Source organism: Hippoglossus stenolepis, chromosome 19, assembly GCF_022539355.2.
Source record: "Hippoglossus stenolepis isolate QCI-W04-F060 chromosome 19, HSTE1.2, whole genome shotgun sequence".
NCBI lineage: Eukaryota > Metazoa > Chordata > Actinopteri > Pleuronectiformes > Pleuronectidae > Hippoglossus > Hippoglossus stenolepis.
Window position 1 is genome coordinate 10,977,299 of NC_061501.1, and position 17,270 is coordinate 10,994,568.

General features: G+C 43.1%; 1 protein-coding gene and 1 long non-coding RNA gene across 3 annotated transcripts in view; one reads left to right on the forward strand and one right to left on the reverse strand.

Moving 5' to 3' along the window:
• dok6 (docking protein 6) overlaps positions 1-6,085 on the reverse strand; it is a 42,945-nt gene extending 36,860 nt beyond the window's left edge. For both annotated transcript variants that reach the window (XM_035142231.1, XM_035142230.1), the window contains exon 1: positions 5,791-6,085. In XM_035142231.1, the coding sequence (XP_034998122.1) occupies positions 5,791-5,856 (66 nt within the window). In that variant the 5' untranslated portion in view covers positions 5,857-6,085. The remainder of the gene's footprint in view (positions 1-5,790) is intronic.
• Positions 6,086-6,096: 11 nt separating this feature from the next.
• LOC118098430 overlaps positions 6,097-17,270 on the forward strand; it is a 28,170-nt gene continuing 16,996 nt past the window's right edge. Inside the window, exons 1-3 of the long non-coding RNA XR_004694171.2 lie at positions 6,097-6,200; positions 14,428-14,569; positions 15,613-15,685. This is a non-coding gene — a long non-coding RNA (uncharacterized LOC118098430). The remainder of the gene's footprint in view (positions 6,201-14,427; positions 14,570-15,612; positions 15,686-17,270) is intronic.

The window sequence follows — 17,270 nt, forward strand, 5'->3', positions numbered from 1 at the left end:
CACGTCATAACATTGTGTTGGAAAAGAAGCTGCGTCAGCATCTTGGCTGCAAAAGTAGAGGAGATAAATTATTGCGTTCACCCGAGTATCGTGTTTCCATCACTGCCAATCGGAGCCTGAGCCAATGAAAACCTCTGTTTAACTTCATTTGACCGGAGCGTTAATGTGAATGGCAGATAAAAGCCAGATGTTAGGGGGTGAAGGTGGGTTTCTTGAACAGTGTAAAAGGAGCTAAAGATACAATCTCAGATTTTTAGATGCCCAGTGGCCTCTTAGAATCTCACTGTTCATGTTTTTAAAAACCAACACAGTTCACAGTCAGGTTTCTAAATAACTGTTAGTAGATGATATCACGGCCGGTTAATCATCAACATCGTTTATATAATGTGCCTTCATTTGGTCCATGTACAAATATCAATTATTTCAGTTGTAAAAATCTGAAATTAAGTAAAATTACAATCTCCCTGTTGTGCTGCACATTTGGTTTTATTTAAAAGAAGTCAGTTTGGAGTTTGTTGTGTTGACTGGTGAAAATACTGTGGTGTGAAATAAATCCGTGTGATGTCTGCGTGCACATGAAGTGCTCGGTGTTCTCTTAAAAATATGACATATGTGCCCCTGAGCCAGTATCGGATTTACAGCCGCTTTGAAGTGTCAAAACATGTTTGTGAATGGAGAGAGTGAATGGCGGACAGACTCCCCTGCGGCAAACTTGAAATGACCATCTTTTGTTAGGGTTCCAAGAAAAGTTGGGACGGAAGGTGGGGGGAAATATTAATCAGCTGACCTTTTCCATTTACCACCGTGATCCAAAACCTGGGGAAACATGTACCTGGACTGCGACCGGCACACAAATTACTCAAAGGTCATGTAATTCAGCTTTTCAAGAGAAGTCCACCACACTGATAGCATCAGCCGCTTTTCACCGAGAGGGATAAAAAGAGAGAACCACGCAATATCACTACTGCTGTTTCCCGACTCTGCCAGATTTGATGTTTTCCTCTTTGTGGAGACACTTCACTTGTATTTGGCTCCTGTGAGCATTTGGGTTTGTCTTCGTGTAGTATAAAAAAAAATACTGTACCACACAAAGCCACATGATTAAAATTAATTGAGAATCCACACACTGTTCTCTGGCAGCAGATTGTTTACTTGTTTGTCGAGTGCATGTGTGTGCCAATTCTGAACCAAGCCAATTTGTGTGTGTGTGTGTGTGTGTGTGTGTGTGTGTGTGTGTGTGTGTGTGTGTGTGTGTGTGTGTGTGTGTGTATGGGCCTTTGCACAGTGTCAGGGGGAATGGCCTGTTGGGGTTACGGAGGGTGCAGTGTCGGGTGATGAATAGGCTGCTTTTGTGCTCAGTCTTTCAACTGTCTGCAAACCGGTGAAGGAGAGAAAGGTGAGAGAGAAAAGGGGGGACGAGGTGAGGGAGATCGCCGGATAAAGCCGGGGGAAGAAAAGACGAGGGGGAGATAAAGTCGGGGAGAGGAGGATGAGCGAGACACTGAAGTGTGGGGAGTACAGGTGAGACGCTGGGGGACGAGAGGTGAGAGAATGGGCGGTAAGGTGAGGAAGTGAAGAAAAGAAACGAGAGACAGACTACTTGTGCATTCAAGAACGCGGCATCGTTGTCTCCTCTGACAACAAAGAGACAAAGAAGTTGACTAATGTAGGAAATCATTGCTGTTCATGTCAGCGAGAAAAAAGAAAACAAATGTCCCCGGAGAAAGAGAAAGCGACGAAAAAAAAAAAAAAGAGGGAGAGAGGGGAGAGAAAGTGGTTGGTAATTTTGATCACTCGGCAGAACGAAGGCCTGACCTCGTGGCCTCAACCTTCACACATGACGAGGTTTGGAAATGAGCCAATCACATTGACGGATGCTGATGAATTCAGCCAAAGCTGCTGGTGTTGGTGTGGCCACTTTAGTTCATATCTCATAAAGGGAACCATTCAGCTGTACCACTTTCCAATAAAAAATATTGTATAATACATTTTAACTGACACAGCATTAGAGTAAAGAGCCAGGCGGGAGAGTTAGAAGGTCAAATGTGATGCCAAGTCTTGATGGTTGATATTTGAGAGACCTTTAAACACTTAAAAAATAAAGTATTTAATAAGAATCAAATGAAGAGGAAAACACCTTCCTGACCTAAAACTCTATCTGAGTAAGATATCTGCGTATAAAAGATTGATAAATATACGAACAAGAAAGGTGTCTGTAGCACTGATCATCCAAAACTAACAACAACTGAGCGCTGGCATCTAGAGATGAAACAATTAATCAATTATTCAAAGACTTTAACACGTCTACTTTACTAATGCATTAATCTTTTTACGATTCCAGCCTTGAGAATTTGTCCGTCAGATAAAGGCATAACGCCCAAAAATATCTTTCTGCTGCTGAACTTGCTGCTTTTCATTATCTCATGTAATAGTAAACGGAACATTTCTGGAGAGTTTGGGACCATTTAATGGAATAAAACAAACAAACTGAAGACGTCTCCTCGGGCTATGAGAAATTCCAAAGGGAGATTTGATTTCATTAACCAACTGTAAATCAATTTACAGAGAATAATTGGCAGATCAATCCTTAATACAAAACAACATTTGGTTTTGGCCCTATTTGCACTATTATGTAAAATGAAAAAAAAAGGAATTTGTAGAAAAAATACTGTCTGCCTCAAAGTATCAGAGATTGGTGTGAGTAACAAAACAGAGGTATCATTTCCCAGAGTATTGAAACATGTGAAACTAGAAGGGCACTAGCAGAGTGCCTCCCTCCGCCAAGGCCCAATAGTCTCCTTCAATCAAGCTGCACTGAATTGTACACACTCCTTAGTCTCGTAATTATGCCAGATTTTTGTCATCAAGAACCATGAATTATTCTGTAGGAAATCAGGAGAAAATTTTAAAAAATGCCCTATTTTTATAATTCCTAGATCTGCGACCTGATGCGGACCTGCACCAAAGTTTAATGGGTTCTTCCCTGACCCATAACGCATCCTTCAACCAAGTTTCATGGTGATCCGTCCAGTGGTTTTTGCGTGATCCTTCTTAAAAAAACAACAAACAAACAAACAGGAGAGAAAACCTAACCCAGTCGTAGTGACAGGACTGACCACTGGAGGGTAGATGGACATCTATGTTGCCGTTTTGGTTGTATTTTGATGAAGAAGCAAAGAGGACAGAGCCTCTTTGTTTCCTCCGTATCCCTCTGCTAAGATGCTTAACAGCCAGTTAGAATAATGATGCCTAAAACCACAAACATCATTGAGCTGTTAATCAGCAGATAAAAAAAGTGGGCAAAAATAAAATATACCAAATATTTTGTTTGGGCTCATGTGTTCCACAAAACAACGATTTTCTCCAACTCTGGATATAATTCTCTTCGACCCAGATGTTTATCTTCCCAGTCAGCCCACGCACGTGTGAGTCAGTCACACATTAGGATTTTTCATCTCTCTCAAAACACAACACAAAAAACACTTGAAAATAAAAAATATGCCATTTAGCACCAACAAGATATTTCCCCTCCGCGGTAAAAACAGGAGAAATAATCACAGGGATGTATCAGTGCCTGTTGATTGAGGCATCCAGATCCCTATCCCTGCTCCTTTTTGTTGTTCTGTTCTATCCGATTCCGAATGAGAATAACTAACCCTAGCGTGGACGTATAATTCTTTTCATTCTGTCAACCACCAGCGGGGTCCTCGGAGGCCGTCGCAGCATGGCTTTTCTATGATGAAACAGCAGCAAGCGGGTTGTGGGCTGAGGGAGTGGGCGACCGGGACACAAACACTTTTTCTCCGCAAACAGCAGGATGAGATGTGGACCTGGGAGAGATACAGCATCCATACCTCCAAGCACAGCAGACACAGCATGCATTCTCATCGGCTTCGCAAAGTCATAGGCTCTTCCGCGCATTGCCTCTTTTCATAGATGCACGCAGCTAATAGCCTGAGCAAGATGTCAACAAATGGGGTCGGGCTGTAGCTGTAAAGGAGATAATTTGCGTGCAAACAAAATGTGCCGTGCTTTCGTTATGTCAGGATTAGGTTGTGCGAGTCTTTTAGGGGAAGCAAAGATCGCTCTTGCTCGACAATGATCGCTCTCAAAGAGTCGTCAAAAGAAAAGCAGCAAACAATGGGGAAATGGTGTTGATGAAGCCAGGTGATGATGTGAGGAGGCAGACATCATTAGCCCCCATCATCACACTTCATCAGAGGGAGAGGGAGTGTGCCTGTTCTGTTAGCGTAATGAGCTGGAAGTACGAACAAAAAGCAGATGGCTTTATGAGTCAGACAATCAGCCACTCATAATTGAATATACATATCATTCATTTCAATATAAGCAGTTAAGCCGTCCCCCCCCCCCTACCCGCTGTATCTCAATGGAAATCCATTATCGTGACACTGAGGAGCCGCAATCACTCAGAATCAGCCGGAGTTCAATGAGACTTTTCATTACTGGGAATAATTCGCTGGGGCAGAAGGAGAGTTAAAAGTACAGTAAGAATTGTGCTGATGGATAACAGCGGCGTGATAAACGATGTTCCCATTATTATGTTGTCCATCTTGGAATTCGTATGACAAAGTGTTAATTAGAGCACGAATGAATTAGCGGTTGGCTCATAAAATCAGCCGATATAAGCCTTTCACAGACGTATCGGTATTGCCGTTTGCCAATATGAAGCTTTGTAGCGATTTGTTTACATTTCGGGGGAAAAAATTTGTATTGTTACCTGGGACATGGAGGTTGTGTTTTCACTGCTGTCTGTTTGTTTGTAAGCAAGATTGTGCAAAATCTTCTTGACGGATTACTGTGAAACTGGAAGGATGCAGCATGGGTGAAAGAAGAACTCGTAAAATTTTAGCGCGGATATGGATCAGAGGGCGGATCCGGGATTTTTTTTCTTTCACTTTCTTTAACACTGCGAGAAAGAATAATTCATGGATGTATGGATGCTGATGAAAAATATCAGGCACATTTAGGGAACTGATATCTACGAGCATGTGAAACATGGTTAAAGATCCAAATCAAAATCCAGATCTAGTGAGATTTAATGTGGTTTCATAAGGGGACTGCTAGGCCTTGGCGGAGGTATACGCTTTCATGCTCTATACATTTGCTTGCATTTATGTTTTCTTTGTATTTATAGTTATTTACAAAGAAATTAACGGTTCGACAAAAATCAAGCCTTGTTTACATTTCTTTGTCGACATCTTAAGTGAATTGACATTATTTTCAAGTATATACAGTATATCGGCCGATAAATCTGTCTCGGAAAATCTTTTAATCAGGAAATCAATATTAGTAATTTCCTAATGACACGATTACAAAGGGATGTATTTTAAATGACTGTTAAAATTGTATGATGTGGCTGCTGTCAGTCATAATCCTTTGAAAGAATTTAAGATTATTAGCCTTTTGTTTACACAGCATTTTATCTCTGTGTGTTTAGTTTACTATTGTAATTGAGGTTGAAAAAGTGAGTCCTGTCTCACACGCATTCTGCAGCCCAACACAATCTGATCACTGGTCAGGCTCGATCCAAACTTTCTCTTAAGAAATAAAAGTGATTCAGAAACCAGGAAGCAGGATTTACAGCCACATGCACCTGACACTGAGCTGTCAAGTATTTCTGCTCCGAGAGAAACTGCTCTAATCTGTTTCTGCTCTGCCTGCGGAGCAATTAAAGCCTCTGTCTTAATCCCTGATGCTTTCTTCATCCTCCAAAAACCTCCTCCTCCTCCTCCTCCTCCTCCTCGAGGCAGCAAGTGCAACAGTACTCACCCCCAGCTTCTTACTCCGTATCCGCACGTATCCCTGTTTCACTATGTCGTTGAAGTTGGAAGCCATGGTGAGGCGGGAGGGGGGGCGGACGGGGGGGGACGCTTCCTGCCCGGAGCCGGAAAAACAAATTCAATATAAAGTAGTCGCCTCTATTTTAAACCTGGCGGAAGGTTTTTTTCGCTGCGACATCCAGCCGGTGGCGGAGGAGGCAGAGCGAGCCGGTGAGCAACCTGCCCCTGCGTCCGCGCTCAGGCTCAGGCTGCCCGGTCTCAGCGGCGCGATCCACCCGGGAGAGCAGGGAGGAGGAGGAGGAGGCGGAGGGAGATACCATTCTGCAGCTGATCCACTTCAACAGGAGGAGAGAGGAGAGGAGAGAGGCGCGCTTCCTGGACCACACCATCCCCGAGACAGTGAGGGGGGGGTCAGGGGGGGGTGGATGTGTGGCGAGGGTAGGTGGTGTTTAAAGGTCCAGTGTGTGAGATTCAGCTGAAAGGGAAACTGGATGTGAAATAATCCCAGTGATGTTTTCACTGGTGTGTGATCATCTAAATTGTTTTCCTTACCCTAGAATGAGCCCTTTATATTTAAATACTTTATATTTACATCGGGAGCGGGTCCTCTCTATGGAGGCTGCCATGTTTGTTTGTTTTACAGTAGCCCAGACTGGACAAACTAAAAACCTTTTGAGTTTTTATGACAACTGAAGCCTACCACAGGTTCTCTCTCATGTTTGGAAGGGGAGGGTGAGGGACATTCAGCTGCAATGTGCAACGTCACCACTAGATGTCACTGAATCTTACACACTGAACCTTTAGAGGTCCAGTGTGTAAGATTCAGCTGAAAGGGATTGGCTGGCAGAAATTGAATGTGAAATAGTCCTAGCGATGATTGCACTTGTGTTTCATCATCCAAATTGTTTTCTTTACCCTAGAATGAGCCCTTTATATTTAAATACTTTATATTTACATCTGGAGCGGCTCCTCTCTATGGAGGCCGCCATTATGACAACTGAAGGCTACCACAGGTTCTCTTTCATGTTTGGAAGGTAAGGGTGAGGTATTCAACTGCAACATACAAATTCTTCTTCTTTGTTTGGTTTATTGGCGTTTGGCAACCACTGTCAAGGTGCATTACCGCAACTTCACCACTAGATATCACTAAATTCTAAACACTGAACCTTTAAATCGAAGGAGGTGCCAACCTCTTGAGAGGCCCTTACCTTCTTTAGGTTATTTTTCTTAAGGGCTACTGCAGGACTTGTGTAACGGTCAATGACTCATTTCTCCAGAGGCTCAATTGAAAATTAATTAATCAGTGTTGCCTTGTGGCATAGTTGACTGATGTTTGTCCTTGGTCAGTCATTTCTGTGAAAAATGGGCTCAGTCATAATATTACGCTCACATCTCTGGAATGAAATAATAGCCTATTAAAATGTGCCTTGATCATTAAAGTGACACTTTGTAACCTTTGAATGGAGAAACAGCTCTTTCCCCCTCTTGCAAATTGAAAGTTAATTTCACAAGCGCCCCCTCAATTTTCGAATTTCAACTTGGAAAGTCGGAGGAACCTCACCATCCCCGACTTCGAAATCCAAGATTGCCCCTCGGTGTATCATGAGTCGTGAAAGCTGTAGTTTCTATATTCATATATATTCATTTATTCATTAAATGTGTATGTTTAGTGCGAACGTTTTACTACAACGTTAGAATGTGTGAAATGCAGAGTACTGCGTTATTATGAACTGTTTTTGCTAACAATGACTAGCTGGCTAACATAAATATTGTTCCTCTGCAACTGGAACAGTCTCAATCCGGTTATTCTGATGTGACGTCATTCCGGGTTAGGGTTAAGTGACAATATTGCAGATTTAATACAGAAAAATATAATATGATCGTTTTGTCTGGAGATTTTATTATATTTATATATGTTTATAAGGATTTGGTTGTATTTTTTGTAATAAAACGGTAGAATAATATTACTCAAGACAACTCGGGAAATATACTATACTGGTTTGTGTTTCATTCATACTTGATCAGTGAAATCATGTATAAGCAAGTGCTCAAGATCGAGGTCCTCACTTTTATCATAACACTCAGATTATGTGTTAATGAATTTTGATGTAAAGAAAAAAGAAGATATTGCAAATATACAACAGAGACGGATTATAATAAGGATATACAACTGGAGATTGCCAGTGTGTGAGAGCCGTGTCTTCTCATTATTACAGGGCCTTAAATTTATGTTATTTGATTTGTGGAATAATATAACCAGACACCCCAGTGCCCCATCAAAGGATCAAATTAATTCGAAGTGAACCCGACTGTACAAAGCTCACAACCACTGCCTGCAGCTTGTGTATTATAAACACAATGCTGCCAGATTGGCAGTCAAAAAGCTTTGGAGACCAAAGAACAAAAACAAATTTTGTTCTCTGCCAAAGCCATAATCCTGATCGGGATGTAGTGAGAGGCGTAGCTCAGGTTGTGCAATCGTACTGAGTGAAATCCTTGGTATTAGACAGCAGATGGCTCAGGTATATTGAGCTGAGGGGCTGCCATTACTTATGTTGATTAAAATGTGGAGAAGAGAGATGGCTTATCTAACGGAGTTACATAAAGAACTTTGTGATTAAGTAGCTATCAGTCTTTTTACTTCCAGAATACGGCTTCACAGATTCCATTATTTTACACTTCTCAATGTAACAATGAGAAAGCACCATAGAATTATGAAGCAGCATCGGTAAAACCAGCTTTCTTTTTATACATGAGGACGTGAATGTTCCTGCGCAGCCTGTCTTTTGTAACTCTGCACAATCATCCCTTGCTCATACTAATTTATTTATTTGTTGTGTTTCACTGAAAGAAAATATGCTCCACTGAGAAGGAGGTAGGTCTTTTGTTCGGTGTGGCATTGATGGCTGCCACTTTGAGAAGAGCTTTTCAGTCAAGTGTCAGTCTTGAGTCCAGAGGTAGAAACTCAATGTCTGTATTTTCATCGCATTCACCGGGGCGCACAAGAACAGCGAGCTGCCATCCCTCCGACACACAGCTTGACATTTATAGTTCTCATATCTCCCTGGAAGTGTGCTCAAATTTCAGACTTGTCAAAATTGTTTTGTCTTCGTAATCCTCTTTGTACAACATGGCCCCGTTCCATTCCCACTGCCTTGTCATCCTGTCGCTAAACACTGCTGACAGCAACAATGTATTTTCATTGCACTAAATATTGTGCTCTGGTGACTGTCATCACCAAGAACTGTCCTAGTTTTGGGGGGAAGTAATTGCCTGCTGCGACTGGAGGCCGACAACCAGTCTGGCCGTGGTTGGTCTCAGGTAGCGAGGCTGCACCGGGAAGCATGGGGGATGCTACACAACACGACATATGGCCCTGACATACATGAACGGCTGCCAACAGGGTCAGACGTGTTGAGAGCCGCTCAAGAGCAGAGAGACCTTCACCAAGGTCACGAGCGAAGCAGCCAGTATCTGCTGAGCTGTAGAAAACAGCTCTTGTCCAATAAAGCAGTTTATCAGGTATTGACCCTCATAATCATTACCATTTTTCATAGTCGTTCCACACTTCATATCCAAGTCCCTTCATGATGATTAATATTGGGAAGACTTAACTGCGCGCAGAGAAACCATGTCGTCCATTAGAGCACTAAGCATCCCTAAAAACCACAGACACAGCCAAGGCGAAAGCAAACTTTAAATCCTTTTGATGGTCTGGTGAAATATTCAAATTGCCTTTGCATTGGGTGCGTAGCTTGTCTTAGTATTATTTGGCACGCAGTCACAAGCACCAACAGCTAAATAATTAACACATTCTAAAAAAGATAAGCGGAGGGAGCGGGGGGGAAGAGGGAGAGAAAATGTCGCTCCATGCTGAGCTGTTTGCCAGGTAAGCAGTTTTTACATGTGGGCGGAGAAGAGAAAATAGGCAGGAGTTATGGTAATGTTCTGCTCCGGGTTCCTGTACTCACGCTTTTTTTACAGCAACGCGTATCAGCCTGATATGTTAATAGGCACAATGGGATTTGGGTTTGATTAAATGTCAATGCCTGGAGGAAAGAAGTGAGTGTGGACAGATAAAAAAGGCCCATTTCTCAGAGAAAGAGATGTGGGCTGATTTGGGCTGAGTGGGTCCTTGGCCACGCAACGGAGGACGTTAGTTAGTCACATGGTGCAGGACAGCTAAGGTTGTGTGTAGTCCCAGAGGATGGGGCCATGACATGTTTGTGATTTACTCCATAATAGTTAGAAGTAGAAGTGGTTGGAGGGTCTCTCTGTCCTTCTCTGGAAGGTGAGTCGTGAGAGCAGGCGATTTCGAGAGGGTCCTTTACCTCAAATCGCAGATGAGTTTAGGAGTAGCTCGTCTGCGCCTAGTACAAGGGTTCCTCAGATCACCAAATTAACTTAAATAGATTTATTAGCAGAGCTGAGGATAAGTCATTTAATTTTCACCATAGCGTGTCTGCGCGTGCAAACTGAAAAGGTAATACAGCACATACACCTTTTTCCGTGATTTCTCTGTTTTAAATTCTCGCCGTCAAAAGTGAGGCGACGTGCACATTTGCATTCGGAGGAGATTTATAATTGTAAATGAGCACATGAGTCAGGAAATGAACATTAGAGGTAAACTATATCAGAGAGAGATCATTATCCTAACAGAGGGGGATGAAAGGAAAGTGAGTGAGGGGGGGGTAGATGGGAGGAAAACAGGAGAGCGATGGGAGGGTGACGCAGATGAGGCTGGCGCAGAGGGAAAAAATAAAAGAGCGTGGACACACTGAAGAAGAAACGGAAGGGAAAGCTCTCAGGGAAAGGCTACACCTCCGGCTGTTTTGACCCAGTCTTTGTGTCCTAAATTGGGGTCCATCTTGTGTCACGGTGAGGCAGAACCCTCGGCCGGATCTCGGGAGACTTCGCTGTTCTGCCGCCGTGGCATCTCTCATTGAAAGACGACCACAGTTCACCACATTCTGTAGAAAATAGGAGTCTCACTCCCACGAGAGTGATGAGAGACCTGTTTTGTCTTCTTTTCTTCTTTTCATTTAATGCAGCCAATTTGGAAACTAGACACTGAATTCATCGACTTTCGAAGCAAAGCGTTGGCTGGTCCTGGATCACTGACCAGGTCCTTCATGCGACCATCTCATTCACTTTAATTGTCTTTCATATGCAGAGATAATTGATAGATTAGTGCCCATGCTCCTAGGAGTTATTATTCTGATAAGCCCTTTCAATCATTTTTCAAATTCAATTTCACATTATTGAAAAAACATTATTATTATTGTCGTCACGTCAACAACAAATCGTTTGTAGAGGTCCTTTTAAATAAAACAATTTCAGATTTGTTATTTCCTCTCACAATTTGTATCTCTCATTCTCTTGCCACCTCCAGGTCAACTGCAAAGCACCGCATGTTAAACAAAGTAGGGATAAAAAATTAAGGACAACCCAGCACAGCAGATTCTGGCCCCTGATCCTCCATCCCTCTCTTAACACTGTGTAGTTATACATTCATCAACTCATGTGCTGCTGTGTCTCTTTAACTCATCACTGCCTCTCCTCCTCCTCCTCCTCCTCCTCCTCCTCCTCCTCCTCGTCCTGCTCCCAAAAAAAAAGAGTTGCGACAGACAAGCGTGACTAATATGTACGCCCTGTAGAGGGCAATATTGTCTGCAGCGTCAGGAGGAGTATTTGGAAGGGGGCTGTTTAAATGTCTTCATGTTGCTACTGTATGATAATGACATACTTGTTCGAATATATCATAAAGTGAAGGATGAGGAGCATATAGGCTGTGCATCAGAAGGTTTATGTTGCTGCATAAAAACATAAATTAGTCACAGAGCAAGTGATTTGTCATGTTAATGTTAAATCTATGCACAAAAGAGGAAAAGAAGTAAAAAGAAAACAAGATTCCTTGTCGTTTTTTAGGTCCTGAATTACTGAGCGAGGGCTCTTTATCATTGTAGGTGTAATTGGATATGACAGGGGCAGATTCATGAAATGATCTGCAAAGCGTGTCTGTCCTCACCCTCCATTCGGTTTGAAAACATTTTAACAAGCATGATCAGAGCAGCCGAGGGTCAAATTTGGCTAAAAATGCACCTTGTGAGCTGCAGGTTATTGGCTTCCTTATTTAATCTGACTGATTTAATATAAAACAGGTGATGCCTGTGCTTTCCTCAATGGTCACGGCTTGTGGGCCCTTCGTCGGGATTGGCAGAGGCACATGACTCCAGCGCGCACCGTCCAGGTCGGGACAAAGCTACTCTTTTACCTCCCGAGCCGTCTTCACAACGGCTCGTGTGTGAGCATGGAAAAAGAGTGGAAATCAAACCTCCTCTGTAAATACACGAAAGGTCAGCGGTGACGTCAGAGTGCAGAGACAGCCTCCCCCATGATTGCGCGGCCCATCGTCAGCGCCTGATTTGTTGTACCTCTTTGTATAATGCACCCTGTGCCCCCTGAGCATGATCCCAAACACAAACACGGTACTACACTTCTGTCGTAGACTTGTATTTTGGTTCATCACCCGCTGCTCATGAGTGTGCCTACTGTACCATGCGCTGCAGGCAGCTACCAGAGGAGTCATTTCTGCTGACTTGCACAAAGAAACATGAAAACAAACACGTTTTTGGATTCCATTTGAGGTTGTGTACTATGAGCTGTAGTTTTTTATGAGTTTTTTCATTTTTCATCTCCCATGCTTAGCTCTTCTTCCCCTTGAGCCCTCCAGGCCTCGGCACAAAACTCTCCCACTTCCTCTGTCTTGTATTATGACTGATTGCAAAGAAGTGTGTGTGTGTGTGTCTGTCTGCCAGTCACGGCCTTATTGTTTTGTCCATGACCCTCATCTGTACTGTGTGTGTAGCTTTTTCAGACTGTTCATTGTTGTCTTGCCAGGCACCTTGTACTCTGTTCCAGCTCTGCCTCAGCATTTATTTTCCTTTCCTTTGAAAACAAGTGTTTGTTTTACACGCTGGTCGTCCGATTGTGCCTCGGATAGGCGAGCGCAGTCTACTTCCTCTATTATGGATGGTTTTGTGTGTGAAGACTGATGCCACATTCCGGAGCTACAATTTAGTTATTACTGTTATCATAAATGTAATCTGACCCACATCAGGAGGATAAACAGGAAACCTTTGTTCCGTTAGACAGAAATTTCCCTCTGTAAAAGTGAGTCTGCTGTGAAACATTGATCCTCTGAATATCTGGGCACAACTGGGAGGCTTACAAATTTGGCCTTAAACTCCTCCTGAGGAAAAGATCTGAATTTGTATCTTTAAATGCCCAGATTTGATTCAGACTTGTTTTTATTCTGAGGAGCAGATCTAAGAGCAGAGCAGTCTGGGAGGCAGCCAGTCCCTCCTGGAGAGGTACAGCATAAGCACAGATTTTGCTATTCCCCAGTGCTTGTTTTAGGAAAGGCTTTTACATGTGGCCCACATCTGCATCCAGAACTGCTTCACTGACACCTATTTACACAGGAACAAATGTCAGAGTGAGTGTGCTAATTGTTGATTATAAATTGTGTGTGCGTGGTAATAAAGCATTTCAAATCCTGATAATAGATGCTCAACACTGTGTGCACACAAAGATGCAGCAAAATATGTCGAAACACAACGCTGTGTTTAGCATAATGTGTCAGGAGAACCTTTGCCAGATGTTCTTAATTGGGTTTTCTCACCTGAGTAATACGTGTTGCAGCAGAAAAAGCTCACGTGTCTTTTCCTGTCAAACAAAGGGACCTTTTCTCTTGGAAAGCCTCATGTATTTGTGTTGGGACCGAAGAACAGAGGGACTGTTTGATCCTCCTGCCCGTTGCAATTAACCTGGTGCAACACATTGGCCGCGTCTGAGCTGCTGACATTGTGCGAAGCTGCTGTGACTCCAGAGCGCTGAGAAACGGCACTAGTTTGTTCTCGGAGTCAGTAAGAACCACTAATGTGCTCACATTACAGATTATGCCAACGTGCTGTAGCCACTCACACGAGAGTTTCACATTGGTTTGACAGTATTAGGTCACACTGTTCTCACCTCAGTAAAATAGTCCAATAAGGAAACCCTGTCACATTTTTCACTGAAATACTGAACGCAAGTTTGAAGACAATCTTTTATCCAGTTAGCTTTTCTTGTCTTAAGGTGGAATAATCATCCCCTCAAGGCAGAAACATGCAGCACAGAGATGAACAAAAATCCTTAAATGCATCTTCAACCATCCCTCTGTTCCCCCCCGCATCAACACGTTTTAAGTATCACTTTGAAAATCCGATAAATGGATGGACTCGCACAGCAATTTGAGATTTTTCAATTTCACTCCAGTGTAGTTGTGTGGGTTAGTCAAAGGCAGGCCAGTTGTAAATGAATGCTTATTATAAATCAAATGTCTAACATTTGTCAGAGGTTTGTTTTAAAAGTGCCGAGGCCTAAAATAACTCAATAATTATATGAGTCACCTTGCCACTCAGGAAAAACTAATTTTTTTCCTCCACCAAAGTGCCCACTCCATCTTTGCGAAAACAAATTCACAGTGTGGCTATGTACATGTAATATTTTTGGATCACGAGGGGGGAAAAAGAGCACCCCCCTCCACCCCTGTCAAATTTTATGTTTTGTTCATCTGCCAAAGTAAAGGTTTGACGAGAAGGAACACAGTCATTACCACTGGCAGCCATAACTTTTCACCTCGGCGCTGGCGGCTTCCCTGACTGCATCACTGCTATCTGATTCCCATCCAGCCCCAGTGAGACAGGCGGCACATAAACAAACAGGTGAGTAAGTGAGAAAAAAATACAATTAAACCCAAATATACAGCACATGCACTCAAACATATGCAGCACAGACAGATTCAGAAGCGCACACACAAACTCTGTCTGCCTCCTCTCTGTCTTTCCCTCTCCTCAGGTATATATGCTTTCTTTGACACAGTCTGCCAGTCTGCTGCCATGCAGCGCCACATTTAGCTCAGCGAGAAGCGCCAGACTGCAGCAGACCAGAGCACAGTGAGGAGGTTATTAATGGCCTTCCTTATTTTAAACGACAGTGTGAAAACACTGGTGGCACCATGCAGGCCCTGCTAGCTGCAAGCTTGTCTTTCATCCCATCTGTCTTCATGGCGCTCAGTCTCCTTGCTCCTAATGGGCCCGTGGCTGTCGCTCTGTCACTTTACGCCTAATGCACCTTCGTGTCTGTCTACTGGGTCACATACAACCGGGAACACGATAATCCGTCACTGATATTTCTGTATTGTTTTCATAGACTCTAAGGGTGGAAATGCACTTGTCTTAAACTACGCACACACATCATGGGCTGGCGTATCTGTATCCATTCGGTGCATTGGTTGTGCACATCCTCAGAAAACCAAGTGACATGTTCAGGAGATGCAGTACGCACAGTAATGGTAGGGGGCGATGTAGAGGCTGCACAAGATCTCAAGTGTCGCCAAGTTTTAAATTTTTTTTCAAAAAATGCAAATTTGCTAGCAAAGGGTCTGCGTTCTGTGGTGTGTCCCCTAGTGGAAAACTCTAGTCGTATATATGCGAACATGCAGCTCAACATCAACTTGCAACAACACTGCATAATAGTTAGGGATGGATGAGGAACGCTGTGTCATGTTCCTGATGGTGTCAGAAAAACTTCAAAACGCTTCTATTTCTTCCCCCCCGAGCCTTCAGGTTATCTCTATGCCCTTTACTCTGTCCTGCATTTCTCCCTTTTGCTCTCCCTCTCGTCCTCTTTCCTTTCATTCTTCATCATCGCACCCTCCTGTGAATTTTGACACCTGTCTGATGTATGCCTCTCTATTCTCTCGCAGAACCTGGGCGCGCATGGACGGCCTATCAATCACTCCGCAGCCCCTTTCTTCGGCAGACGTCAGCCAATTGCAAGTGAGTGGTTTTAATAGAAACGTGATGGTGTCAGAGCATAAATGAGCGTGTGTGTGCGTGACTGTCCCAGCAAGTACGAATATGATATTGTTTTTTCATGCAAAGTGTGTAATAAGTTATAGAAGTATAAGAGGATGTCAACCTTCTACACACAAGCACACAATATCTCCTTTCTCTCAGAGTCAATGATCAAGTAGTTGCTCCTATGTGAGTTTCATCATGACTGTAGCGTGTACTTTTACTACAATGGGTGCAATGACGTGTACTAATGCAAATAGATGTGTAATCACTGTTCTCGCACCTATAAAACAAAGCAAATGAAGATGGAGATTACATTTGTGTAGTGTCACATCAGTGCCACCCCGTCAGTGGCTGTATTTATATGTATATGAGCCATCCTGATTTAGTAGGACTTGTCTGGGCAGTAACAAAGACTGGCAGCTTGAGTCACAACCTATTGCAGCCCACCAGACATCATAACACTGTCGGACCACAATATGGTGGGAGCCATTATGGATTGGTCATTTCACTCCGCTGCTGCTCAGAAGCAAATGAGGAGTGACAACTCCGCTCCCCGGTGACGGACCTTGAGAGGAAGGCTGGGACATTTCAAATCAAATGCTTCCACCCTCTGAGTTTTGAAAGAATAACCGGTGTGGATGTGTGTGGGGGTGTCACATCCTGTGAGACTTTGACATCAGTAGGGCAGGCTTCGCCCTCAAACGCAGCTATGGCCCTGGAAGTCTGGGGGATTGGGTTCAGTCTTTTTTCGACCCTCAAAAAACGAACCATTTCTGTTAGTCCCCTGAGGTACTTTGATCCTCTCTGTTTTGGCTCCGCATGCTTATCCACTGGGCCAGAGCAAATGTGAAATGACTCATTGCCATTGAGGTTTTAGCACAGATTGTCAGTTTTAATATGAGGTTATTGTGACCCAGATTGACCCATATCACATGAAGTGCTCAGGGGCCTCTGACAGCCGAGTGTGGAGTGCAAATACTCCAAAGTTTATGTTGTGTGTTGCCTTTTCACTTGTGGACAATTAAGAGATTTCCTGTCAAAGTCTGCAGCTACAAAATGTTATTTACATGTTCGTTTTCAAGAGATCGCGTTTCGTGGAGGATTGACCTGTGACTATGCTTAGAAATGAATCTGAGGCAGTGCGGTGTGAGGCTGGGATAAATCCGTACGAGTAAACATGCGTCTGAGTTATGTTCATATTACTTACAAAAAAAATTCAAGAATAGGTGAAAAAAAAAACATGCAGCGCCACCCCGTTCTCCACAGCCACCACAGATTTGGAGCAGGAAATCCAATACTAACATTAGTCTGAAAGGGACATTTGTCAATTTCTAAAATACATTTCTACATTTCATGGAATTAAATGTTTTTTGGGGCAATGGCAGGTACTTAGAGCAGATGCTATTTATTGTAAATGGATGGTTTGTGTTTAAAAAGCACTGGATACTAATTCTAATCATAAAACCAAATAAAAGTTAAGTAGGTGATATATAGGTTATAAATGTATAATGCAAAATGCCTTTAAGCAGGCTATCGGAGAAATGTCAAATGAACTTTTAAATGC